General features: G+C 39.6%; 1 protein-coding gene across 1 annotated transcript in view; it reads right to left on the bottom strand.

Annotated features, from left to right (window-relative positions):
• The window catches only part of NEB (nebulin), a 124121-nt gene that overhangs the window by 79472 nt on the left and 17659 nt on the right, over nucleotides 1-26990 (bottom strand). The window contains exons 21-53 of the mRNA XM_086750430.1: nucleotides 26764-26970; nucleotides 26005-26109; nucleotides 25553-25660; nucleotides 24401-24712; nucleotides 22981-23187; nucleotides 22690-22794; nucleotides 21527-21634; nucleotides 20656-20967; nucleotides 18995-19201; nucleotides 18149-18253; nucleotides 17885-17992; nucleotides 17178-17489; nucleotides 16546-16752; nucleotides 15712-15816; nucleotides 14928-15035; nucleotides 13133-13444; nucleotides 12776-12982; nucleotides 12220-12324; nucleotides 11218-11325; nucleotides 10110-10421; nucleotides 9723-9926; nucleotides 9147-9251; nucleotides 8265-8372; nucleotides 7570-7881; nucleotides 6683-6886; nucleotides 6218-6322; nucleotides 6015-6122; nucleotides 4505-4816; nucleotides 3241-3444; nucleotides 2779-2883; nucleotides 2576-2683; nucleotides 1068-1379; nucleotides 181-384 (exon numbers count right to left, since the gene is read on the bottom strand). Of these exons, the coding sequence (XP_086606556.1) occupies nucleotides 181-384; nucleotides 1068-1379; nucleotides 2576-2683; nucleotides 2779-2883; nucleotides 3241-3444; nucleotides 4505-4816; nucleotides 6015-6122; nucleotides 6218-6322; nucleotides 6683-6886; nucleotides 7570-7881; nucleotides 8265-8372; nucleotides 9147-9251; nucleotides 9723-9926; nucleotides 10110-10421; nucleotides 11218-11325; nucleotides 12220-12324; nucleotides 12776-12982; nucleotides 13133-13444; nucleotides 14928-15035; nucleotides 15712-15816; nucleotides 16546-16752; nucleotides 17178-17489; nucleotides 17885-17992; nucleotides 18149-18253; nucleotides 18995-19201; nucleotides 20656-20967; nucleotides 21527-21634; nucleotides 22690-22794; nucleotides 22981-23187; nucleotides 24401-24712; nucleotides 25553-25660; nucleotides 26005-26109; nucleotides 26764-26970 (6051 nt within the window). The remainder of the gene's footprint in view (nucleotides 1-180; nucleotides 385-1067; nucleotides 1380-2575; nucleotides 2684-2778; nucleotides 2884-3240; nucleotides 3445-4504; nucleotides 4817-6014; nucleotides 6123-6217; nucleotides 6323-6682; nucleotides 6887-7569; nucleotides 7882-8264; nucleotides 8373-9146; nucleotides 9252-9722; nucleotides 9927-10109; nucleotides 10422-11217; nucleotides 11326-12219; nucleotides 12325-12775; nucleotides 12983-13132; nucleotides 13445-14927; nucleotides 15036-15711; nucleotides 15817-16545; nucleotides 16753-17177; nucleotides 17490-17884; nucleotides 17993-18148; nucleotides 18254-18994; nucleotides 19202-20655; nucleotides 20968-21526; nucleotides 21635-22689; nucleotides 22795-22980; nucleotides 23188-24400; nucleotides 24713-25552; nucleotides 25661-26004; nucleotides 26110-26763; nucleotides 26971-26990) is intronic.

Below are 26990 nucleotides of genomic sequence, written 5' to 3'. Positions count from 1 at the left end.
CCAGTCGCTGCTTCTACCACACAAAATAGAATTTGATCTAAAACAAGCAACAGAAATCCCTGATGCAAGACAATGCAACATCCACCCTTGCAAAACCCACGCCCTGGAAGGAGACCGCCCAAACCCCACGGAAACAAAGGTGCTCGTTTCCTTCAGGGTGCAAACACAAGGAAGGCTCACATGGTCCATAATTGCAGAGTTGTGCTTTGCCAGAACCATAGGCATCGAGTCAGGAGGGCTCGTGAATTTGATGGTGTCCGGGTGTTGCCGATACTTCTTCTCACTCAGGATGAGGCTCGCCCTCTTATTCTTCTCATCGTCCAGCGAACCACTTGGGGACCACCCAATGCCCCGCAGCCACAGAAGGTCGGACCTGTACACGTTCTGAAAGGACAGGCAAGGACACCAAGCTGCTCAGCAACCTCTCTGCTCCACGCAACCCCTCCTCCTACCAAGGGAAGCTGTGCCTACCAAAACACATTCTCCTGGGTCAACCCACCACCCACCACAAAAGGGACTTCCACTAAGCTCAACTCCCCGTACCCTGGCTTCCCCATGCCTACAACACCACAGGCGGGTACCAAGCTGTCCACAAAGCCTCCCTCACCAGCTTCTTTGTTTCCCCAGGAAAGATTTGCCCCATTTGCCAATCTCCAGGTGACAGAGGCACGGCAGACGCCTTATACCTCATTGCCTAATGCTCTTCATACCACTTGCCACTGCACACATGGCTTCTCTGCACTTACTGTTGGTCCTCCACAAGAAAATATTTGACTCTTTTGACCCTTCCCTGCCACATATGAGGATAGGCACCTGCCATAACCCTCCCTCCAAAATCGTTGGGGCAAGACAGGGCTCTTCTGTGACCATGAAGTACGGCTACATGCAAACTTCATCCCTGCCTGGTCACAACATCAACTCTCAGCAGGACTGTACAGCCACAACTCAGTCTCTGTCTCACAGAAACAGCCCAAACTCAAGCTCCCCACATCTGCAACAGCTCCAACAAGGGAACACAACACAAGGGACACCTCTGGCTTTCACACAGACAGTAAAGAAGAACTTACATCACTCTGAAGGTCGTACACTTTCCTGGCTTGTACAACATCGTTCTGGTCGGGCAGACAGGTCCACCGATGCAGAGGGTGCTTGTAATCAATGTCGCTGACCAACTCCTGACATTTCTTGGCCAACACAACTCCCAGCATGTCCACTGGGCTACTGAAGTGTGTCTTTGTCTTCTCAAAGGCTTTCTTGTACTCCCTGTCACTCTGGATCTTGGCTACGTGCATTGACCACACCATCTTTGGATCATCTTCTATGTTACGGGCTCCAATGTGGTGGCCAAGCTGCTTGCGATAGCCTTCTTTGTACTTGTACTGCAGGGTTAAAGAAGCTCAGTGAGTTGCTGACCAGCTCCTCTCTCTTCTGACACTATCCTGGGCCTGTGAGCAACCACTTTGCTACTGGAGCCTGGCAGGACCACCACGTGAAGAGACGCCTAAGTGCAGCAGATCGCCATCATGGTCTGCACTTCCGTCCCACCCCACGTCTACACTGGGCCACTGAAGGCATGTGGAGGCCCACATGGCAACTTCAATCAAGCCAGCTCGGGAACCAGGAGCAGTGCATGCCATCACACAGGGTCTCCACACAGCCTACGCATCCCCACGGAGCGGCCAGCTCAGCAGCTGGGATGCAAAGCTGGGCAAAAACCATCGAACTGCTCCAGCACCCAACCTGGGCCTCATCCTGTGCAGCCCTGTCTGCACTCACCCGCACAGCCCACAGCAGCTGACACACTCCCCCGCACCAGGCTCTCTTGCACAGCGCTCAGGACTCTTGTTCTCCCAGCCTGGTGCGTGTCCTCAGCTGCAGGCCTACAGCCACCAAGCTTGGGGAAATGACAAGGGGCAACACAATTTGATTTGGTTGCATCTTACTGAAATGTCACGTAAGACTGAGGAGGGATTCAACTCATCTCCTTAGAGGAAGGGAACAAAACGGAACTACAGAACCTTGCATGAAAGAGTAAATTCAGCTCCTGCAGATTTGAGCCCTGAAAAGATACTCTGGGCACAGTAACCACTGGCCTGCAGTGACTGGTCCTGTCCCCAGGCCAGACAGAAATGACAAATGCCCCGGTCATTACACAAGGCTTGCTTTGGGTTTTCTTTTCCAATGTCCAGCTCAGCTGTGTAGCTGCAACATCAGGGGAGTGTACACTGGCAGCATGGAGGGCACCACACCTCCTCTAAAGTCCAGCCTGTTGCATTACGAGATGCTGCCACAAGCCCGGAGGGACGCTGCTTTGGATTATGTCCCACATCCGACTCCCACGGTTACTGTCTCCACACCACCTACACATTCCCTCACCACAACGCACAGCCATAACACGCAGGGACAGCCACAGGCAGACTCTCTACAACCATCATGTTTACGGACCAGCTGAGTGGTAATGACAGGGAACACCTGTCTGGTCTCCAATCACCTAAGGCTGTAAACCACATCTTCAACTGCAAACAGCTGGAAACTGTCCAATAGGGTGCCTTGCCAAGGGCTCCTGCATACTTACATCACTGGCAATGTCTCTGGAAGCTTTAGCAGCCTTGATAGGAATGGCATCTGCCCGCATGTCGTACCCCTTCTTCTTCTCCTCTTCATTTGCAAGCTTGTACAGTTTCTGAAAGAGAAACAAGCATTCCCCTCAAGCAACGCTGCTTCCTGGGCCACACCACTGTCCAGGGAGGGACACTTAACCCCACCTCAACCACCTACCTCACTTAAGTTCATTTGGTTCTGCTGGGCCAGCAGAATGCCAGGTGTATCCGGCATAATGTGAATGCTGGTCTTGTCTTTCTCCCAGGCTGATGTGTACGAGCGCTGAAAAAATGAGGACAACGTTAAAGAAGACCACGCAAGCACAAGGCAACAAACTCACAGAGCAAACTACCTCAACAAACTCAAGCAAGGGGCCTCTGCTTTGCACTAACACAGGAACGCCTTTTCCTGTCACAAAACTTTCTAATGCTTCAGCCTTTTTTTTTTTCCACACTGCACCCAGTCGCTGCTTCTACCACACAAAATAGAATTTGATCTAAAACAAGCAACAGAAATCCCTGATGCAAGACAATGCAACATCCACCCTTGCAAAACCCACGCCCTGGAAGGAGACCGCCCAAACCCCACGGAAACAAAGGTGCTCGTTTCCTTCAGGGTGCAAACACAAGGAAGGCTCACATGGTCCATAATTGCAGAGTTGTGCTTTGCCAGAACCATAGGCATCGAGTCAGGAGGGCTTGTGAATTTGATGGTGTCCGGGTGTTGCCGATACTTCTTCTCACTCAGGATGAGGCTCGCCCTCTTATTCTTCTCATCGTCCAGCGAACCACTTGGGGACCACCCAATGCCCCGCAGCCACAGAAGGTCGGACCTGTACACGTTCTGAAAGGACAGGCAAGGACACCAAGCTGCTCAGCAACCTCTCTGCTCCACGCAACCCCTCCTCCTACCAAGGGAAGCTGTGCCTACCAAAACACATTCTCCTGGGTCAACCCACCACCCACCACAAAAGGGACTTCCACTAAGCTCAACTCCCTGTACCCTGGCTCCCCATGCCTACAACACCACAGGCGGGTACCAAGCTGTCCACAAAGCCTCCCGCACCAGCTTCTTTGTCTCCGCAGGAAAGATTTGCCCCATTTGCCAATCTCTGGCTGACAGAGGCACAGCAGGAGCCTTATACCTCATCGCCTAATGCTCTTCATACTACTTGCCACTGCACACATGGCTTCTCTGTGCTCACTCTTGGTCTCTCAGAGGAAAATATTTGACCCTGTTGCCCCTACCCTGCCATAGAAGGCTAGCCACCCACGGCAAAACTTCCTCTAAAACGTTCAAGGTAAAACAGGACCCTTCTGTGACCAGGAAGTTCGACTGCATGCAAACTTCATCTCTGGCCATTCTTGATAAAATTTCAGTAAAAAGAAAGCTAGACTGATGAGATCTCTCATGAAATGTATAACAATTAATTATAAAATCCTGGACAAGAAAGGCTGAAAATGAAACTTTCTTTACAATATAAACACAGGAGTAAAAGTTTTAAATGGAAAGAGGGTAGATTTAGATAACATATTGGGAAGAAATTCCTTATTGTGAGGGTCAACTGGAACAGGTTGACCAGAGAAGCTGTGAATGCCCCATCCCTGGAAGTGTTGACGAACAGGTTGAATGGGGATATGAGTGACCTGTCTACTAGAAGGTGTCCCTGTGCAGGGCAGAGAGGTTGGAAAAATATTATTTTTAATGTCCATGCAAACCTCAACCATTCTATGATGCTATGATTATGGTTGTATGATTCATCAAGACCGTACAGCCACAACCCAGCCTCTGTCTCAAAGAGCCAGCCTAGATTCATGCTCCCCACATCTGCAACAGCTCCAACAAGGGAACACAACACAAGGGACACCTCTGGCTTTCACACAGACAGTAAAGAAGAACTTACATCACTCTGAAGGTCGTACACTTTCCTGGCTTGTACAACATCGTTCTGGTCGGGCAGACAGGTCCACCGATGCAGAGGGTGCTTGTAATCAATGTCGCTGACCAACTCCTGACATTTCTTGGCCAACACAACTCCCAGCATGTCCACTGGGCTACTGAAGTGTGTCTTTGTCTTCTCAAAGGCTTTCTTGTACTCCCTGTCACTCTGGATCTTGGCTACGTGCATTGACCACACCATCTTTGGATCATCTTCTATGTTACGGGCTCCAATGTGGTGGCCAAGCTGCTTGCGATAGCCTTCTTTGTACTTGTACTGCAGGGTTAAAGAAGCTCAGTGAGTTGCTGACCAGCTCCTCTCTCTTCTGACACTATCCTGGCCCTGCGAGCAATCACTTTGCTACTGGAGCCTGGCAGGACCACCACGTGAAGAGACGCCTAAGTGCAGCAGATCGCCATCATGGTCTGCACTTCCGTCCCACCCCACGTCTACACTGGGCCACTGAAGGCATGTGGAGGCCCACATGGCAACTCCAATCAAGCCAGCTCGGGAACCAGGAGCAGTGCATGCCATCACACAGGGTCTCCACACAGCCTACGCATCCCCACGGAGCGGCCAGCTCAGCAGCTGGGATGCAAAGCTGGGCAAAAACCATCGAACTGCTCCAGCACCCAACCTGGGCCTCATCCTGTGCAGCCCTGTCTGCACTCACCCGCACAGCCCACAGCAGCTGACACACTCCCCCGCACCAGGCTCTCCTGCACAGCGCTCAGGACTCTTGTTCTCCCAGCCTGGTGCGTGTCCTCAGCTGCAGGCCTACAGCCACCAAGCTTGGGGAAGTGACAAGGGGCAACACAATGCTGATTTGGTTGCATCTTACTGAAATGTCACATAAGACTGAGGAGGGATTCAACTCATCTCCTTAGAGGAAGGGAACAAAACGGAACTACAGAACCTTGCATGAAAGAGTAAATTCAGCTCCTGCAGATTTGAGCCCTGAAAAGATACTCTGGGCACAGTAACCACTGGCCTGCAGTGACTGGTCCTGTCCCCAGGCCAGACAGAAATGACAAATGCCCCGGTCATTACACAAGGCTTGCTTTGGGTTTTCTTTTCTAATGTCCAGCTCAGCTGTGTAGCTGCAACATCAGGGGAGTGTACACTGGCAGCATGGAGGGCACCACACCTCCTCTAAAGTCCAGCCTGTTGCATTACGAGATGCTGCCACAAGCCCCGGAGGGACGCTGCTTTGGATTATGTCCCACATCCGACTCCCACGGTTACTCTCTCCACACCACCTACACATTCCCTCACCTCAACGTACAGCCATAACACGCAGGGACACCTACAGGCAGACTCTCTACAACCATCACGTTTACGGACCAGCTGAGTGGTAATGACAGGGAACACCTGTCTGGTCTCCAATCACCTAAGGCTGTAAACCACATCTTCAACTGCAAACAGCTGGAAACTGTCCAATAGGGTGCCTTGCCAAGGGCTCCTGCATACTTACATCACTGGCAATGTCTCTGGAAGCTTTAGCAGCCTTGATAGGAATGGCATCTGCCCGCATGTCGTACCCCTTCTTCTTCTCCTCTTCATTTGCAAGCTTGTACAGTTTCTGAAAGAGAAACAAGCATTCCCCTCAAGCAACGCTGCTTCCTGGGCCACACCACTGTCCAGGGAGGGACACTTAACCCCACCTCAACCACCTACCTCACTTAAGTTCATTTGGTTCTGCTGGGCCAGCAGAATGCCAGGTGTATCCGGCATAATGTGAATGCTGGTCTTGTCTTTCTCCCAGGCTGATGTGTACGAGCGCTGAAAAAATGAGGACAACGTTAAAGAAGACCACGCAAGCACAAGGCAACAAACTCACAGAGCAAACTACCTCAACAAACTCAAGCAAGGGGCCTCTGCTTTGCACTGACACAGGAACGCCTTTTCCTGTCACAAAACTTTCTAAAGATTCAGCCTTTTTTTTTTTTTTCCACACTGCACCCAGTCGCTGCTCCTACCACACAAAATAGAATTTGATCTAAAACAAGCAACAGAAATCCCTGATGCAAGACAATGCAACATCCACCCTTGCAAAACCCACGCCCTGGAAGGAGACCGCCCAAACCCCACGGAAACAAAGGTGCTCGTTTCCTTCAGGGTGCAAACACAAGGAAGGCTCACATGGTCCATAATTGCAGAGTTGTGCTTTGCCAGAACCATAGGCATCGAGTCAGGAGGGCTCGTGAATTTGATGGTGTCCGGGTGTTGCCGATACTTCTTCTCACTCAGGATGAGGCTCGCCCTCTTATTCTTCTCATCGTCCAGCGAACCACTTGGGGACCACCCAATGCCCCACAGCCACAGAAGGTCGGACCTGTACACGTTCTGAAAGGACAGGCAAGGACACCAAGCTGCTCAGCAACCTCTCTGCTCCACGCAACCCCTCCTCCTACCAAGGGAAGCTGTGCCTACCAAAACACATTCTCCTGGGTCAACCCACCACCCACCACAAAAGGGACTTCCACTAAGCTCAGCTCCCCGTACCCTGGCTTCCCCATGCCTACAACACCACAGGCGGGTACCAAGCTGTCCACAAAGCCTCCCTCACCAGCTTCTTTGTCTCCGCAGGAAAGATTTGCCCCATTTGCCAATCTCTGGCTGACAGAGGCACAGCAGGAGCCTTATACCTCATCGCCTAATGCTCTTCATACCACTTGCCACTGCACACATGGCTTCTCTGTGCTCACTCTTGGTGCTCCAGAAAAAAATATTTGACTCTGTTGACCCTTCCCTGCCACATATGAGGATAGGCACCTGCCATAACCCTCCCTCCAAAAACGTCAAGGCAAGACAGGGCTCTTCTGTGACCATGAAGTACGACTACATGCAAACTTCATCCCTGCCTGGTCACAACATCAACTCTCAGCAGGACTGTACAGCCACAACTCAGTCTCTGTCTCACAGAAACAGCCCAAACTCAAGCTCCCCACATCTGCAACAGCTCCAACAAGGGAACACAACACAAGGGACACCTCTGGCTTTCACACAGACAGTAAAGAAGAACTTACATCACTCTGAAGGTCGTACACTTTCCTGGCTTGTACAACATCGTTCTGGTCGGGCAGACAGGTCCACCGATGCAGAGGGTGCTTGTAATCAATGTCGCTGACCAACTCCTGACATTTCTTGGCCAACACAACTCCCAGCATGTCCACTGGGCTACTGAAGTGTGTCTTTGTCTTCTCAAAGGCTTTCTTGTACTCCCTGTCACTCTGGATCTTGGCTACGTGCATTGACCACACCATCTTTGGATCATCTTCTATGTTACGGGCTCCAATGTGGTGGCCAAGCTGCTTTCGGTATGCAGTTTTGTATTGGTACTAATGGAATGCAGAAACAACAGTTATTACCTCTTTTCAAGCTCATTTTAAAATTTCTATGTTTGTAATATAGCTGTTCAAACTTTAATTTGTAATATATTTAAAAATTTTTTTGCTTATTTTTTCCTAAATTTTTGGTGGTTTTCTTGCATGTCCAGAAGATATTATCTGATTTTTTTTTTATAGTTACATACTATGTTATCGTAAATTACCGTATTTAATTTAATTATCTTTACACTATTAAGAATTATACAATCTCTGGGGAGGGTATCAATATAAGACTTAAAATTTTAGACCTCTCCTCCTTTAAATAAAAAGCATCTTTATCCAGAAGTGTGTACCAGCTCTGTGCCCCACTATTATTTTCACTCCATAAGACTTACATCACTAGCTATGTCTCTGGATGCCTTCGCTGACTTGAGGGGTATAGCATCAGGAGGAAGATCATAGCCTTTCCTCTTCAGCTCCTCATATCCCAGCTTGTAATGTTTCTGTTCAAGAAGGATTCAAAGTAACTATTGCAAATAAAGCTCTCAAGAGAGTTTTTCAATACTACAACTTACCTCCTTTTATTATTGATAATAAAGTAGGAGATTCCAAACACAGTTTCAAATTAAATTCCACACCTTTCTTTTAATAATGGGTATTTTGTAATTTATTACATAAAATATTTGAAAATTACTATATGAATTTTCTGATCAACTCATTCGAGATCAAAATTAATCTGAATGATTCATAGTCTTCTACAAAGGAGAATAATACAACCACATGATTCTCTACATCCAATTTCAATTGCAATTATTTTTGTCTTCTTGAGCTCTTATGATAGAGCTGCTAACTTTATGCATGTAGTCTATATTTGTTCTGCTATAACAAGGAATTTAATGCAAATTATACAATCCTATGTAATTCTAAAGAGGCAATTCAATATAAACAGACATTTTATCAAGAATGGCAGGCTTACTAAAAAGCACTGCACACATATCTACAACATTAATATGATCAGTAGAGATGAAAGAGAAAACTGCTAACTTCTGCTGAATACTTTCTTGATATTTTTAATATTCTAGCAACTCCACTTCCACTTTATATTTTAGCAGTTCCACTCAGGCTTCCCAGCACATAACGATTTTCACAGGAGAAGATCATAGGTGTGCTTACAGTTGTTAGAACTGCAGAATTACTCTACTGCATTTTAAACTAAAGCCACAATGGGTAATTTCAAATTCTATAAAAAAAAAAAAACATTGTAGAGACACACTTACATCACTTGCATTAATTAAGTTTGATTTAGCCAGCAAAATTTCAGGAGTATCAGGCATGATATGAACCTGAGTCTTGTCCTTGTCCCAAGCTTCTCTATACAGTATCTGAAAAGAGAGACAAACCAAAATATCTTGTCTGATAAAAGGCTTACATGCATAGCAATAAATTCTATTTACCTTTCCTGTACAATAGCAAAGCCATGATGTATTATGCAAGTATGATGTAAACAATGCAAGATGTTAAAATCAAATAATACAATGACTTCTTCCTGAAACACCACCTTTTTTTCTTCTTTACATCCATGAAACATTAAGGAAACAGCATTATGCCAATATATTTACATACTGCATAGTCAGTATCTTATTTGCAGTTACTCAATAAGTTATACAGCACTAAAGACTTTAATCTTGTGAAGAAGGCATAGTACTTCTTGACAACTGAGCAGTAAGGCACTGATGTAAACATCAATAAGTGTGTATTTTAAGCACATGTTCTGATATGGAGATATTTTTAACAAATGTATACTAATGTATTAATTTATTGAATCACATGTTCTGTCTCTAGAGGCAACTTACATCACTTCTATTTTTGGCATTAGATTTTGCTAGAACAATATCCATGGCATCTGGAATACTTGTGAACTTAATAGTATCCGGGTGCTGTCGGTACTTCTTTTCACTCAGTATTTCAGCAGCTTTCTTGTTCTTTTCAGATTCCAAAGATCCCAAAGGACTCCATCCAAGGCCTCTGAGCCATTGTAGATCTGACTTATACAGATTCTGTTAGGGAAAAAATCAAAGCCATAGTAGGTTATCTCCCTCTTCATTTATTAAACCATATTAAAAGACTAGCTGGTGTTTTAGCTTCAATCTGATCTATACTGACATCAAAAGAGAGTTATTACAGATACTTTTCAATATGCAGTAAATATCTGTCAAAAAATAAATTCATCAAAAGCTTACATCACTCTGTAGGTCGTAGACCCTCTTTGCCTGGGTGACATCATTCTGGTCTGGCAGACAAGTCCAGCGGTGTAGCATTTGTTTGTAGTCTATATCACTAACCAATTCTTGACATTTCTTAGCCAGGAGGAAGCCTAACATATCCACGGGCATATTAAACTTTGTCTTCCACTTTTCAAAATCCTTCTTGTACTCTCTTTCACTCTGCATCTTAGCCACTTGCATAGACCACAACATCTTAGGATCATCCTGTAAGCTGCGGAATCCAATGTGATGTCCCTGCTGCTTACGGTAACCTTCTTTGTACTTGTACTAAAATTACAAAGATTGCATTATTGGAGTTACAGTCAGAAAAAAGACAATGGTAAAATACATAAGCAAAATATCAATATATTCACTCAGTTCAGTGTTTCTCATTATCAATGAAATGACCATCTTATTACGGTATCTCATGTAAAGGTTTAATGCGCATCACTTGGTGTCAGTGAATGCTCTCCCTGGGAATAAACAGTCCCCAGTGAGGAAGAGTGCACAGCTACAGGAATGGTTTCCTGTGCCATCTGATTCATACAGTCACACTGTTCAGAACTCCCAAAGGCACTCAAATATCTTGACGGATAAAATAATCAACAAGGAAAAATACCGATGCTTAAGCATTGGAAACATTTCCTAATGATTAATAAAATCTCTTCAACAAATGCAGGAATTTTATTCATACTAAGTTATGATAACAGCAATACATGTGTCATCACGTCTATTTCAGAGCTTTAAAGAGGATTTCTCAGTATAGGCACTGGGATCAGTTAATTGGACCACATTTGCTGCTGCTCTGAAAATGTAAAATCCAAAAGAGCAGACAATTCCTAACTTCGTACGACAAGCCACTCCATGGATGGACCATAATCTTTGGCATTGCCAAGATGCCACAGGAACCCTTCTTAAACCGCTTTCTTCACTGATAAGAACAGATCAGGAAAGAGTTTTGCCAGTAAATTTTCTTTACACTCCAAGTCACACCTCAGCAGAGAGGTGTATCTCAATATACAGCTCTGTACATTATAGTAACTAAATAAAATGTATGTCATATTGAATTAGAAATGTCACATACGTCACTTGCAATGTCCCTTGAAGCTTTTGCAGCTTTCACTGAAATGGCTTCAGGCGTGAGGTCATAGCCTTTCTTTATCATTTCCTCCCAGCCAAGCTTGTATAGTTTCTAAAATTGAAAAAAAAAAAATAGTAATTAAAATGTCTTAGTAACATGTATGTCACTTTCTATTTACATAAAGTAATGATCCATGCTACCAAATTCTGGTCATCTCACAGGCTTCAGTTATGAGAGAAGGGCTGCTAGAATGGGAACTGAGAAATAGGAACCTGATAAGGAAGGAATGCAGGTCTTCGAAGTCTTGGGCTAGTGACTAAATAGTTTTTCTTTACTGCAGCAGCTTCCTACTATAGCTTATCCTGGGGTTTTGAAATATATTTGGGGAATTTGAAATATACACATGTGCGATAACTGAAAACTTTTCAGTTGGCTTAACAAAATTCTAGTTAATAAGGCTGTAATGTAGCCATCTAGTAGTTAACTCGGTTTGTGCACAGTTGATTTTAAGTACCAGCACTTGCAAGTCAAAGACTTGCCTCTGGGCAATCATGCAAAGTGAAATCTAAGTATTTTATACTGGCACACTTGTCACTTTCTCCTATTTAAAAGCTGACAGAAAAATTAGAATGACTGCATGTATTAATTTTCACAGTTGTTATGTTAGAATATACACAACAAACTTATAAATTTATAGTAAGGAATTTTTAATATGATTGATTTCTACGGTAAGCACAGTATATGCACTATGCACATCCAGATTCCAAACCCAGGACTTATATTTTCTATACATTATAATGTCGTTTAGGCTGTTACTTTGCTAGTCTGAAGATGGCACTTATTGCTACTCTGACAATAAAAATTCTTGTCTCTGTTCTAAATGCCTCATTCCATTTCTTCTAACTTATATAAATTAATTACTTATTTTGAAATGGGAGGCACCTTTAAATTTGAAGAAAGTAGGTATTAATTTAAAATAGAATAGGAAGTATTTAAAAACTCTACCTGGCTGTAGTTTGCATTGTTCTGTTTTGCCTGTAGAATATCTGGTGTATCTGGCATCACATGAACCTGAGTTTTATCCTTCTCCCAAGCTTCAGTATAAGCATGCTATTGAAAAAAGTAACATCAGACGTGTTAATATAAACAACAAAGGATGGCTCTTTTGGGGTTTCCACCTTTCCATCTACCCCCTTTGATGGGGGTGGGTAAAAAGACAAAGGTGCTGAATCAGCTGAATTAGGATCCAGTCTTGCTTCTAATGAAGTCCAACTATCAAGATTTTCAGGGCCAGTAATTTCTATACAGGAATGAGAAGAATAGAGGTTGGAGAGGTAGCAATGAGAAAAATAAAAAAAAATATTTATTTAACCAATGCTATTTATCAATAACTGAGTGTTTCATTAAGAAAAAAAAAATTTAAAAAAAGAGGAACCTGTAAGTGACAATTGTTTCTCCCAGGGAAACTCTTCTACATTAAGGTGGTGACAGAGACTTATAGACTGTTCATTGAAATTGATTATACGGAAATGTTTGCCTAATTTTCCCCATAAATACTCACTTTGTTCATTATATTTGCATTCTGCTTTGCGAGGACCATGTCCATGGCATCATTCTGTTTTGTAAAGGGGAACATGCTGGGATGCTGGCGGTATTTCCGATCACTTGCTATTTCTGTGGCTTTCTTAGATTTCTCCACATCCAGAGAACCAGCAGGACTCCAGCCGATACCCTTGAACCACTCATTGTAATCGTGCTTGTACTCATTCTGCCAAACAGAACACAAAAGGAAACTTTACAATTTACAAATAGCTCATACAAAATAATTTTGTTGTTTCCAAAACACAGTCGTAATGAAAAAAAAAACAGGAAAAAAAAAGTCACAGCTGTGAATGACAGAAAGGAAACAGAAACTTACATCACTTTGTATCTGATTCATGTTTCTGTACAGTTCTAAACTCATTGCATCTGGTAGAAGCATATATTGGTGAATCAGTCGTTTGTAGTTGGTATTGGTGACACGATCCTGTGCCTCCTTAGCTGCCACGATGCTGAGTGTATCAGAGGGCGTTTGGTAATGTGTCTTGCTGGTCTCATAAGCTTTCTTGTATTCACGATCAGACTGCATCTTAGCCACTTGCATATAATGGACAAGTTTGGGATCATCCTGAAGGCTGCGGAAGCCTACAAGTTTTCCCTTGTCTTGTTCATAACCTAATTTGTATTTATACTGTAAAAAGAACAGAGACAGAGACTTTAATTCTATTTCATTTGTTTAATAAGCAATATTTACCTTGTAAGGAAAAAAAAAACCAAACCTTAGATTAAAATATTATTTTTACATAGTAAATAAAACATCACAAAGCACATAGAGGTCGTGGCTTTGTCCACCTACTCTTAGGGAGCGCGGTAAAGCAAAACAGATGTCTAGCATCCCTTTTAAAAGCAGTACATTTAAAACACTTTCTTAATAAATGAAATATCCTTACAATAGCTATTCTGCTCCTGCATAAGGTTCAACGTTACCCAGGGTTTAATTGCTTTCTAAACACATTATAAATGATACAATGAAAATATGAAACATACTGACAGGAAGCAAAAGGCAAAAGGAACATAAGATCTGGTTTGCTGAACACAGCAAACTTTGGAAAAAGTGCACTTTTTATTCTTTTCACTCTGTAGTGTAGAGACACCCTTATTAACTCTAAGATGAGCTATCACAAACACTAGAACTAGGGTACACCAACCCACACAGTTCTCTGTTACTAAACAGTTTTTAATATTTGGCTTAGGTAACTATTTTCGTGGTTGTCTGCACCATACCTAGAATACTTGAGTTCATATCTAAAGACCAACCACAAAATCAAAGATCTAATCATCTCTTCCAATAGGTTCACTTGTTCAAATGATTTAAAAATTCTTTTTTTTTGTTTAATAAAACCAGGAGTTCAAATTCTTAACGGCTTCCTCAATCTCTAATCAACCCTGGACAATGAACATCACAGGCCAGGTATCCATTCTTTTTTCCTTTGCTGCTTGCCTCTTGGAAAGAATTCAGAATGGAAGTATCTTCCCCTCAGACTTAGAGCAGTGGCAGAGCAAATTGACTTTGCAGTAGCTGCAACATCCTCTATGTTGTAAAAAAAAAATGTGGTGGGCTAAATAACATCTCCTTAGGCCCAACTTCACCCCTCTCTCAGGCTGGATTTGCCCTTGCCACAGCAAATCTTTCATCACTGATACATAAAAGATTTCAGAGTGGTCCTGATTCTAGAAGTTTTTGTTCTCTGCACCAAGAAATTTAACAGGACTTTCATCAAAGGAAGAAAAACAATTGTACCATAGCAGTAAAAATAATTTAAGTACGTATCTGTTTTTTTCAAATATTTCTAAGAATGATATCTGAAAGTTCCATCTAAACTACAAATATAACACGTACTTTTATAAAGTATCCAAGCACAATCACACTGAGGAATGAACTGCCTTATTTTTTTCCCTAAGAGTCCCTCATATATCTCCTTACCTTTTTAAAAAATAAATTGTTCTTTAACTCTATTAGAAAATGTATTAGAATCTGTATCAAATATGTCAAAATTATTTACAAGAAAGAGAATAAAGAGATTTAATATAATTGATAAATAAAACTGAATTGTGTCAAGAAATGAATATTTTACAATATCTGAAATGGATCATTTTTTCTTTCAAGAACTCACATCACTAGCAATATCCCTAGAAGCTTTGGCAGCTTTAATAGGGATAGCATCAGCTCTGAGATCATATCCTTTCTTCCTAGATTCTTCAAATGAAAGTCTGTACATTTTCTGTGAAAAGAAAGAAAAGAAAGAAAAGAAACAACCTTTCAAAAAGCAAAACATATCACACTTTCTTAAATAAAACTCTATTCATTTTATGTGATAACTTGAAACACAGACTATTCATACGATTTGTTTCCTACATGCACAAATACTAGTGAAAAATTAAGGATGCTAGCTTTTAAAAAGATTAGATAAGTATGTCTGTTTCTGTGCACATTAAATACGTGCACACTTACAAACAATACTTTATTTAGCATATGCAGATTTAACAACTGGCTACTGGAAAACTGTCTGGAATATCATCTGTTACTGAAAGAATAGGTTCGATCTACTAGAAAGAATTTTGCATCCAGTACAAAACTTTGTGCACAGGGAAATAAAATAATAAATACAGTAACAAACATGGATAGTACTTAAACTCTACTGCTTTGTTACTAATTATTATATTTTAAGGATCTACATGAACACTTGATATCTGACTATAAACACCATGGCCTTTTCTTGGCAACTTTTGGTATTTAATTTTGGGGAAGGAAGTAAGGAAGAGGAAATTAATAGCTTTTTGTGAAATTACTATAGGTTAGCAAAGTGAGAATTAGGGAGATTTTCATACGCTGTCATCTCACTTACTCCTAATAAAAAAAAATAAGAGCAACATCTTAGTCTTACAAACAGTACTCACATCACTTAAATTGAATGCATTAACTTTTGCTAAAGCAATCTGTGGAATATCTGGTGTCATGTGAACTTTCTTTTTGTCTTCTTCCCATGCTTGTTTGTACTTGTGCTGGAAGGATAAAAAAAAAGAAATGTCAACATAACCAAAAAATTGAAACAATAACTCGCAATTAAAAGCCAGGCTAGAAGGTATTAAAAAAAAATTGTTAGAGGTGAAGGATGATTCGTTTATCTCCTGGAAAATAAGTATCAGTTGAGAGAGGTAATGGAGCTTTACTTAGAGGAAACAGAGGTAAGGAAAGTGCACATAAGATTCTGATGGTCCCTGTAACTAGAATGCACATGAAATCTAGACATTTCTAAAGAACACCGGCGTGTGTTCTAAAGAACATCAGCATGGTAGGAGAATCAGAAAACAAATATCTCATTAGAAAAGCATGCACATCATACAGCAATTTCATGTTAGTGTAACAGGCATCGGAAGAAACAGACTATACATTTAAAAGTCTAAATCCTATTTCTGAAAGGGATCGCTCCAGTGTTTTTAGCCCATAGATTTAAATTGCTAAAAGTCTATGATCAGTTATCCTGGGAAAATTTCACTAATAAAAAGGGACACCCAGGTTTGTCCTTATATATTTCTTAGAAATACTAGCCTTATGCTTTGCTTTCAAGTCTATTGAAGGCCTATCAAGATGAAATACAATTACAGTCAAGCATATTAATGAGCTGCCAAAATTTATTATTTACAGAGTTATGCATACAAGATTATTACATTAGATATAGTTTATTTCTCACTTTTGCAAACTTAAATGAATTTTAATGAATACTTCCCTACCTCATCCATTATTTTAGCATTATTTAAAGCTAAGACCATGTTCATGGAATCCATAGGAACAGAAAACTTCAATTTGTCTGGATGCTGGCGGTACTTCTTTTCACTAAGAATTTCCATTGCTTTTTTGTTCTTCTCAGCCTCCAGGGAGCCCAGTGGCATCCATCCAACACCCTTCATACTTTCATCATAGTCTGCTCTGTATTGATTCTGGAAGCAGAAAGAAAAGAAAATAATCAGATGAAAAAAAGTCTGTAAAACCTGACATTTCTGTCTGTGTTTAATGAATGTTAGATTTAGAATGCACTTACTCTAAAAAGAGGCAAAGAACATCAAGATGCATTCAAGATTTATTTAGAATGTAAGCAGTAAATATCCATTTTACTTCACAGATAAAATTACTTATTTCTGAGCCCAAATTCTTTAGCAATAGGTGTAATTTAATATTTCAGAGTCTTAGAGAAATACAATGGCTGTCATTGCTGAAGGACTCATTCCATTTTCTAAATTTATAACTAAATTTCTAAATACAACTGATTTCACTAAGAAAATAGTACTATTTAACTTACAGTACGCTTTTATAAACTAAGTACAATTGTATTTGTAATGCAAAGGTTAAAGAATCTCTTACTTACATCACTTTGTATCTGCATCATGTTTTTGGCTAATTCAAGACTCATCGCATCAGGCAAAACATTGTAGGTATGGATCAAGTGTTTGTAGTTTGCATTTGTAGCCACTTCCTGGGCTTTCTTGGCTGCCACAACACTGAACATGTCAACTGGAGTATGGAAATTAGTCTTGGCCTTCTCATAATCTTTTTTGTATTCACGATCAGATTGCATCTTAGCCACCTGCATGAAGTGCACCAGCTTGGGGTCGTCTTCAAGGCTGCGGAACCCAATATGCTTTCCTTTCTCTTTTTCATAGGCTAGTTTATACTTATACTGGCAGTAGGAAAGAGAAAGAACAGGAAAAACTTCAATCAGAAAAATGCACTATTAAGCTCAATTTTATCTCTGAAAGCATAGAAAATATTTGTTCTTTTTCATTACAAGATCTCAGATTTAGTCATTTAAACATATTCAGTTTTACAAAATAGCCCATTGAATACAGGCACATGAGGCACAGCAGCTTGCTGAACAAAGAGCAAAAAAGCACAATTCAGTGTTATTCCACTGGAGAGCAAGTGCTGCAAAGGTTTATCCCATGAGGCATATAATTGAAACCTAGACAACTCAAGATGCTTCAAAAAACCACATTTGTGCATTAACAGAGCACTTTGAAAACGTTCTTACTGTCTTTGTAGCTACTCTCAGTACTATCATGCAATCAAGCTTACATCACTCGCAATGTCTCTGGAGGCTTTGGCTGCTTTTATTGGAATAGCATCTGGCTGCATGTCATAACCTTTCTTCTTGTCTTCCTCCCATCCAGCTTTGTAAAGTTTCTAGTTTAAAACGTAAAAGAGAACAGGTACTCTATTATAAACACAGAACTACTGAACTACCATAATTAAATATTTTCAAAAAGAGACATAAAAATTACACCAATTTTTGGTCTATGCAACAGATGCTGAATGCTCCCTGTGAGCACAGTAACTCACATTGCTCATTGTGATCTGGTTCACTCTAGACTGCAGAATTTCTGGAGTGTCTGGCATAACATGAATGCTGGTCTTCTCTTTGTTCCATTTATCGGTGTACAGCCTCTGCAATTACAAAGTAATATTTAGCATTGAAAAGGCATTGCACTCATAAAACGAGAGCTTGCTTTTGGTTTGCTTGCTTGTAATAAAAAATATTTTATAGTACAGTGAAGTTCCATAAGCACTACGAATAATCTTCACAAATATAACTGCCAAGTGGTAATACCATATTCCTCCTCTTTCTTTAGTACTGTATTTGAGAAATTTGCCAAGTATGTCTTGATAGCTAATAAATATTGAAACTGAAAATTTTCAGTCTGCATTCTTCCCCGCTTTAATGCAAAGCATTTTTTTTTTTTTCACACACCCTCTTTCCATGGCAAACATGGAAAAAGGATTAGTGGTGTCCCAGATTACTAGAGACACATTTAAAGAACTCCACTTTTCAAGGAAACTTGTACAAAACTGGCAGAATTTCAGGGTATTTTCACCTCACTGATTATGAACACTACTTCCTGCAGAAAAACAGCAAAGGTTACCAATGCACTATAAATATGGAGAAGACACCTTTAACTACATACACAAAAGATAAATCTTTAATCTTTATAAACAGAAAATGAAACTCCCTTAATTATGAATACAGTCCGAGGCTTCCATCATCTCTTAGTGTCCAGTCTTAACCAAGTAAACCACTATACCCATTAGAAATTCTAATTACTTCAGTGGGAATGCCCCTGATCCATGATTTTGCAAGACAAAGACCCAATCTCTGGCTCAGTCATGATCACCTGAACAACTTCTCACCTTATTCATGGTCTTGGCATTTTGCTTAGCTAGCACTTGTTCCATTGCATCCATTGTTATAGAATACTTGAGCTTGTCTGGGTGCTGGCGATACTTCTTTTCACTGAGAATGTCCATAGCTTTCTTGGCCTTTTCTACATCCAGTGACTGAATCGGTATCCAGCCAACTCCTTTCAACCAGTTATTAAAGTCTGCTTTGTATAGATTCTTTTAAAAAATAAACAAGGTAAACCAGAGTGAGACAAGGACAATCAGAATGCCTATATACATAAAAACAGGTAAGGCCTTAAAAATTCTCCTGGTCATTCATTTTTTAAGGAAAATTTAGACAAGTCTGTTATAACTGCTACAGTTTTCCAAATTTAACTTAATATTAACAACTATTTACGTGTCAGGGATAAGGAAATTTTTTTTCACTAAACCAATGTGTAGAACTCACATGACAAACCAAAGAACAGTTTTTGACCAGTAAATATAAAAGCCTGACAAAAATATAATAATTTTTAAAATTACACTCTTGTTTGTTAGTAGAGTCAGTTCGCAGTAGAATTGATTCAGAAAAATTGTTTCAATAGCTTCTGCTTAATGGCCTGGTTCTGCACAATCTTGAATAGACACCACTCCTATTTAATCATACTTTATAACATGGCTTTTAGAAAAGATAAAGGTACAAAAATGTTGTGAAAATAAAACCTGTTTCTGAACTGCAGCAATAGAAGTATCAGTGTCTGAGAAAAAGACCACATATTTTCATATCACGTGTGTACAGGGAAAAATTTGTCCTCAAATATCATGCTTCTCTCATTACAAACACCCTGAGTAAGACAGCCAAGCAAGCTCAGCCAACTCAGCAAGGCTAGGCAAAAAATACAATGAGGAAGCAAAAAACTTGAGATAAAAATTTCTGTAGTTGAACAGAACAGTGTCTAAATGTCAGCTCCTCTATCTGTTGGCCAATGGGCACATGCACATTATCCTCTCCAAACAATGCTTAGAATCTGAAGAACACTTTCAATCAGATTATTAGCGATTTTGGGAATTTCAAATTTGTCAGATCACTGTTGAATAATGTAGAGTAAACTAAACACTTTCTAGACAAACAAGCAGACTCTAAAGTTAGACTAGTGAAAAAAAAATATGGAAATGACCAAGTTTTTTTAAAAATCTTTATCATGCGTGGCATATGCATATGTTGGAGGATAAAGGCAGGAAGGAAAAGTGAACAAAATAAATAAATCTCAAATCCCTAAGTATAATTCAAGCATACATAATATATATTTTTGGTAAATTTAAATAAAATATAGTCAGTTTTTAGACACTGTACATACTCTACAGTCTCTGACAATACAAATAATTATCCCAGTAATAACACACTGTAATTATATATCCAACTACAAAAATACACTAGCTAGAAAAACATGTTTGTTTGCTGAGAATTAGCCAAATATGTAGAGATACAAAGTTGTTACTTGCTAGGTAAGTTCCCTAGAACTTACCAGCTATACATAATTCCGATAATCTGTAGAAAATAAAGAGTTTCAGATCTGAAGCTTACTTCTCAATCTACTGTTAATCTAATATAGGTAATTTTTTAGCCTTAAAAGGCTAGTAGTGTGAGTCATTACAAGAAGAAAAAAACAAGATGATTAATCATTACATACATCACTCTGAAGCTGCATCACATTTCTTGATAGCTCCAGATTCACAGAATCAGGCAAGAGTGTATAATTGTGAATCAGCTGTTTATAGCCAGCGTTTGTAACCGCTTCCTGGGCTTTCTTGGCAGCCGTCACACTGAACATATCCAAAGGAGTATGATATTTGGTCTTGGTGACTTCGTAATCCTTCTTGTATTCACGATCCGATTGCATTTTGGCCACATTCATGTAATGAACAAGTTTAGGATCATCCTGCAGGCTACGGTATCCAACCTGTTTGCCTTTTGCTTTCTCATACGATTCTTTGTATTTGTACTAGAGACAAAGGAAAGGAAAAAAAAGCCTTACCCACTTTGGAAGGAGAAAACATACTTTTGATAATTATAATACTTTGAAATTTTAACAACTGCAGTTCATTCTATAAACTCATAAATTATTTTTCAGACAGCACAGGATTATTAAGTTAGAAAAAGAAAAAAAAAAGTTGGATTTCTCAGCTTGTCTTGACCCCTGGTATAGATCTAAACCTAGATATCCAGTTATACGCCCTCCCGCGCCATTGCCTCTGCCATGTTGTATTTTACTGCCACAGACTTCCAACTCCCAGGAACACTCAGCTTTTAATTAAAAGGCTAGCATAATAATAAATTATTGAAAAGCCCAAGATTACCAAACAATTAGATATCCCAACATTCAGCTTTTGGAGGGACGCACGTTTAAGCAGGGAATGGAAGTAATTTGCAGCCTTTTGCTAAAATTAGTGAATCTATTTCTGTGTTCCGAACCTCCTTTCGTAGCTTGTGTCAGACGGCACATCAAGCTTTACCATTGTCAGCTAACGTAGCTGCCCGAAAGCAGCCGCATTTATACTTACATCACTTGCAATGTTTCGAGAAGCTTTAGCAGCAATAATAGGAATGGCATCTGGTTTCAGATCATATCCTTTGGCAATGGTTTTTTTCCAATCTGCTTTGTAGTTAGCCTTATAGGGAGAAAAGGTTTGAGTTTGCAATGTTATGAGGAGCAATTTTAATGAAGTTGTTTAAGCCCATATTTTTATTATAGTTATAGGAATTAAAATATTCAGTTTAGTCTGCGCAATTGCAATGAAAAATGTTAACCTGTACACAAACTACAGCTATATTATGATACATAAATCTACTACAATGGTAGGATAGCCCTTCAAGACAATCAGTTTAATTCATATAGCTAAATCATGAACTCTATAAGCATTTTTTTTGCAGTTTTTATGCAGAACAACTTGATCAGTGGCACTTTTGCCCTTGCTAAGCAAATTCCTTTTTCATTTGACTGAATCTTCAGAAATTTTTTCCCGTTAGCTTCAAAATCAGGCCTTGTGGTCTTATGTGACTGAAGAAAGCAGTCTGGCTGATTTTTTTGTTAGCAAAAAATTATACTGGACAGACTAATAGTATTTCAAGGCTATTCAAGGAGATGTCAGTTTTTACCTAGTTCCTGGAGGCCTGATAATGCCACAAAAAAAAAATTAATACCACGAAGGCAGTAAAATTGATACTATCCGTGGAGATCTTTATGGTGTTGGATGAGCGCAAGAAGGGACGGAAAGCAGGCAGGCTAGTAGCTGAATGGCAGAAAGAGACATTACTATGGGATTAACTATGAGTCAACCTCCTTTGAAAGCCCAGCAGCAGGAAAGCAACATACAGAGAACTTGTACTGCTTGCCTCTGCAATGTGCTTCATGTAAAAGTAGATGACATAAGTCTCCAAATCTACAGGAACTTGAACAATAAGTCATGTTTTCTCATTCAGACTATCCAAGTAGTTTGGCAATAAAGCACTGAAATGCGTTTATGTTCACAAGCGCTCAGACAGCTTAAAAATCTGCTTAACAAGCACAAAACTCATTGACTTCTAGATGTAAAAGTTTAGCTGAATTCAGAGCTTCTGCATTTCTATATGCAGTATCATAGCATGAATAAATAAACGTTATTTTTTCTATCAAGTAAATGACAAAGAAATACATTATTGAACAAACTATTGGTTATATGCTCACATCACTCAAATTGAAGGCGTTGACCCTGGCTTGAATAAACTGAGGAACATCAGGATCCAGCCTATATTTGTGTTTTACTTTTTCACCCTCTTGCTTATATGTTACCTACAAGGGAAAATAAATAGATAAGTGTTGACAAGTACAAGGTAGGTAACATTACTGTGAACAAATAGAGACAATGCAACAATGTTTAATTCTTACCCAAAATTTGCAATTTTACTAACATATAAATCATAAATATAGTAAAAACATAAAATCACTATATTGTGTTAACAATGAAATATTTCTTACATCACTCAGTTGCTTGGTGTTGTGCTGAGCTAAAACCATTGGTATTGAATCTGGTATACTTGTAAATTTGATAGTGTCTGGGTGCTGACGGTATTTCTTCTCATTTAATGCATCTCCAGCCTTTTTAGCTTTTTCAACATCCAGAGAACCGAGAGGACTCCATCCAATACCCTTGAACCAGCTGTTATACTCTTGTTTGTATGCATTCTGAAGGAGAGAAAGCCAACAGGGACCAAGATTTTCCCACAGAACTGTAATATCAATAATCATATAGTCTAGCTAATATGTTCTACATGAGCAGGAAATATTTATAAATTCTTGAAGGGAACAAGAGATTTTTTTTCTTATGCTTCTCTGTGATTTAATAAGGAAGAAAACAAGAGATTGTATTTTTGATTCATGATTCATTTCTTATAAACTATAGTCTCCCTTCAATATTTACTAACCTTCCTTTTCTTTTACCTATGCGAAAAATTTCACGAACCTTCAATTTTAATAACTTCTAAACTACCATATGGTGACAGTTTACCACAGTTTAATTTGTTCTGTGTTTCAGCAGACTGTACAAGACTTGATCTTATACAAAGGTCCACAGAGCAGAGGCTCAATTTTTGGTTTTCTTCCTAAAGCTCCTCCTAGAGTAAAATATGCAGAATTTGCAGACTCCGAGGGAGAAATTTATCCTGGCTACAAAATATGCAGAATGTTATCCCATATAAACATCCAGACAGTGTTAACGTACAGTCTGAATGCAAGGATATTACGGACGCTCTTTTTTAAGATCCTTCTGAGTTCTAACTCTAAAACAAGCGGTCCTCCAGAGGGATCCATACAGAGCCAATCAAATTCCACAGTACACAGAGGTGCAGAGTGCAGCCATGCATTTCAGCATTTGAAATTCTGTATCTGCAAGAAGGACCAAGAAGGTCCTAGAAGAGATCTCCTATATTAGACATCTCCAGAATGTATTGTTAATATCAATAGTTACATTTTGACCACTCCTTCACACTCAATAGTTAATAACAATCCAACTACATTATCATATCTATCTCATGTGAAGACAAAGCAAGACAACTTAAAAGAAGACTTAAAGAATAAAACAAGATTATGTGAGTTGCAAAATAATTTTCTGAGGAAATGTGGGAAAAAAAAAAAAGTTCCCTTGAATTCAATATTCCAGAATTCTGCTCTCCACTGATAGGCCAACATCAAAATCCTGTTGAGTAAAATTCACCTGGAATTTCATATTTCTGAATGTCACCACCAGTAGATACAACTTCTAATGATCTTCCCTAAGACATAAGAAAAATAAGACCATTCCCATACAGTAATAGTAATTTTCACTGAATATAAACTCATATTTTATATTTCACAGTGTGCACGAAAACATCCATGACATTGCAATTATTTAAATACTTACATCACTCTGAATTTGCATCATGTTCTTTGCAAGCTCAACATCCATGGCATCTGGCAGATAAGTGTAGTGATGGATCAAGTTTTTGTAGTGGGCATTAGAAGCTACATCCTGAGACTGTTTTGCAGCCTGGATACTGTACATATCAGGAGGTGCATGATAGTTAGTCTTGGTCTTCTCATAGTCTTTCTTGTACTCACGCTCAGACTGAATCTTTGCTACGTTCATGTAGTGGACAAGCTTAGGGTCATCTTGCAGGCTTCTGAAACCAACCTGTTTTCCTTTAGTCTTTTCATATGCTTCTTTATATTTATACTACAAAACAGAGAAAGAGATCAAATGTACTGTGGCATGGCTATTGATGTCCACACTAATGCAAAAGAAAAGAAAAGAAAAGAAAAGAAAAGCTCTCGCAACTTTAATTGGAAAAAGGATTTGCAAGCAGTTCAGAAAGACAAACTCTCCCAAACGGCACACTCAGTGACTGTACCTACATTAGCTTTTCTTGCTCCACTATCTAAGCCTGCATACAACAGGTGACACACACCACAATAAGACTTCCAACATTAGCTTTTCTTGTAAGGAAGGGAAAAACTTTGCTAAGCATTCTTGTGTGGAACAGTGTATGAAAAGTATCAGAATAATTGAGACAATCCTTCTCAGTCACTTGAAAGCAATATCAAACAAATGGCGTATGACTGGACAGCTTCCTCTATTTATATGAAACCACTGAAATATACCCACCCCGCTTTATAAAACTTCCACTATAAGGCCTTCAGATTCAGGTATAAGCCATACTCCTCTGTATAACCAAAAGGACCCTTAGCACTTATTGTCTTGTGGTCCGTACATAGGTGCTAACAGAGTATTTTCTGGAAATTTGTCACAGAATGATTGTAAGAACTATTATTTAATTTCTCCTGTGAAAAGTGGGTTAAGAAACATAGCACAACAGCATTTTTCTATCTAAAGCAAACAAGATGAGCCTAAAATAAGTTCCATACAAACTAAGCCTTTGGGAAAGACAAAGAATTTCTTTCTCATAATACCGACTCTGGTGAGACTTGCGTGACATATGAGGTCTACCACATGGCCTGTAAAGGACAACTGTTTTACTAAATGCCTCAGAAAAGTATATCTGGAATAGATACTTACATCACTAGCAATGTTTCTTGAAGCTTTGGCTAGAGTAATTGGAATAGCATCAAGTGACACATTGTTCCCTTTAGCTATTAGATCATAGTAGTCTTGCTTATAATATGCCTAAAAAAGAAAACCTGTGTTATTCTACAGAACTTAGTAATCACATGAACTATATGCAAGCCAAAGCTACTCCTAAGCTACTGCAGGCAGTTGTTTAGAAGCAATAACAACTATCGGTCTTCATTTACGAGAACAGATTTCTCTATTAACTCAATTAAATTATTACAAGACTAAATGGCATCTGATTGCAAACTCAAATTACACCAAGAGTGAAAAATTACAGTGATATAAGTTGATTATACAGAACTGCATATCAGTGAAAGGGATCTGCAATATTAACATCTGTAACATATTACTCAAAAGTTCATTAACAATGTGTAAAATGTTGTAAAGAAGTCACTTACATCACTGATGTTAGCTGCATTGTATCTAGCTTGGATAAACTGTGGGACATCTGGGGTAAGAGTATATTTATGTTTAACTTTCTCTCCGGAAGATTTGTATAGTTTCTGTAAAATACATGACACAGAAATAAATCCTTCTTCCTTGTGTAACTAGCCCCAGCTCACTGTGTTAACTGAGGGTTTACATTTCATTTTGCAAATGTATGTACATTGTCACCTATCTCAAAGATTGAGAATTGTTGATCTTATCGACAGAAGGAAGGCACGCTTAAAGCTCTCCGCAGTCTTTAACTCAGTAAAATTAAGCCCTTTAATGGACATAAAAACTAATTTCTGAAAAAGTAGCATAATAAAGGATAGTGGGAGAGTGTAATAAAAAACAAAGCTTGCTGGTTTATAATGATGGCCATATTGTGATTCATCAAACATTCTGTACTTCATTCATTATTCTAGGTGGCAAAACGTCAATAAACAACTTGAAAATTTCACATTTCTTAAATAAAATGTATTTCAAATATACTTAAAATATAAATGGACAGAATCAGCTGATGTCAACTGACACAGCCACATGAATTCCATACAGTTTTACAGACTTTTACCAGGAAATTACTCAGGTAAAATCAGAGCACAAAACAATAACAACATAGAGAAACACTACTAGATTCACAGTACTTTAAAAAAAAAAATTAAAGACAATGCTCAGCTCTTCACTGGATACAGCTCTACCTTACCGTAGCATCCATTTCTTTCTCTACTTACATCATTGAGTTGAACTGAATTCTGCTTCGCTTGGACCATTACTGGTGAGTCCACCACACTTGTAAATTTAATGGTGTCTGGATGCTGACGATATTTCTTTTCATTCAAAGCATCTCCAGCTTTTTTAGCTTTTTCCACTTCTAGTGAGCCAATGGGGATCCAACCAATGCCTTTCATCCAGTTATTATAATCTGATTTGTATGCATTCTAATAAAGGAGTGAAAACA

Source organism: Chlamydotis macqueenii, chromosome 6 (assembly GCF_036417535.1).
Source record: "Chlamydotis macqueenii isolate bChlMac1 chromosome 6, bChlMac1.mat, whole genome shotgun sequence".
In the NCBI taxonomy this organism is placed as follows: domain Eukaryota; kingdom Metazoa; phylum Chordata; class Aves; order Otidiformes; family Otididae; genus Chlamydotis; species Chlamydotis macqueenii.
Note: the sequence above shows the minus strand (reverse complement) of the source record. Positions and strands in the feature narration are given on the sequence as shown.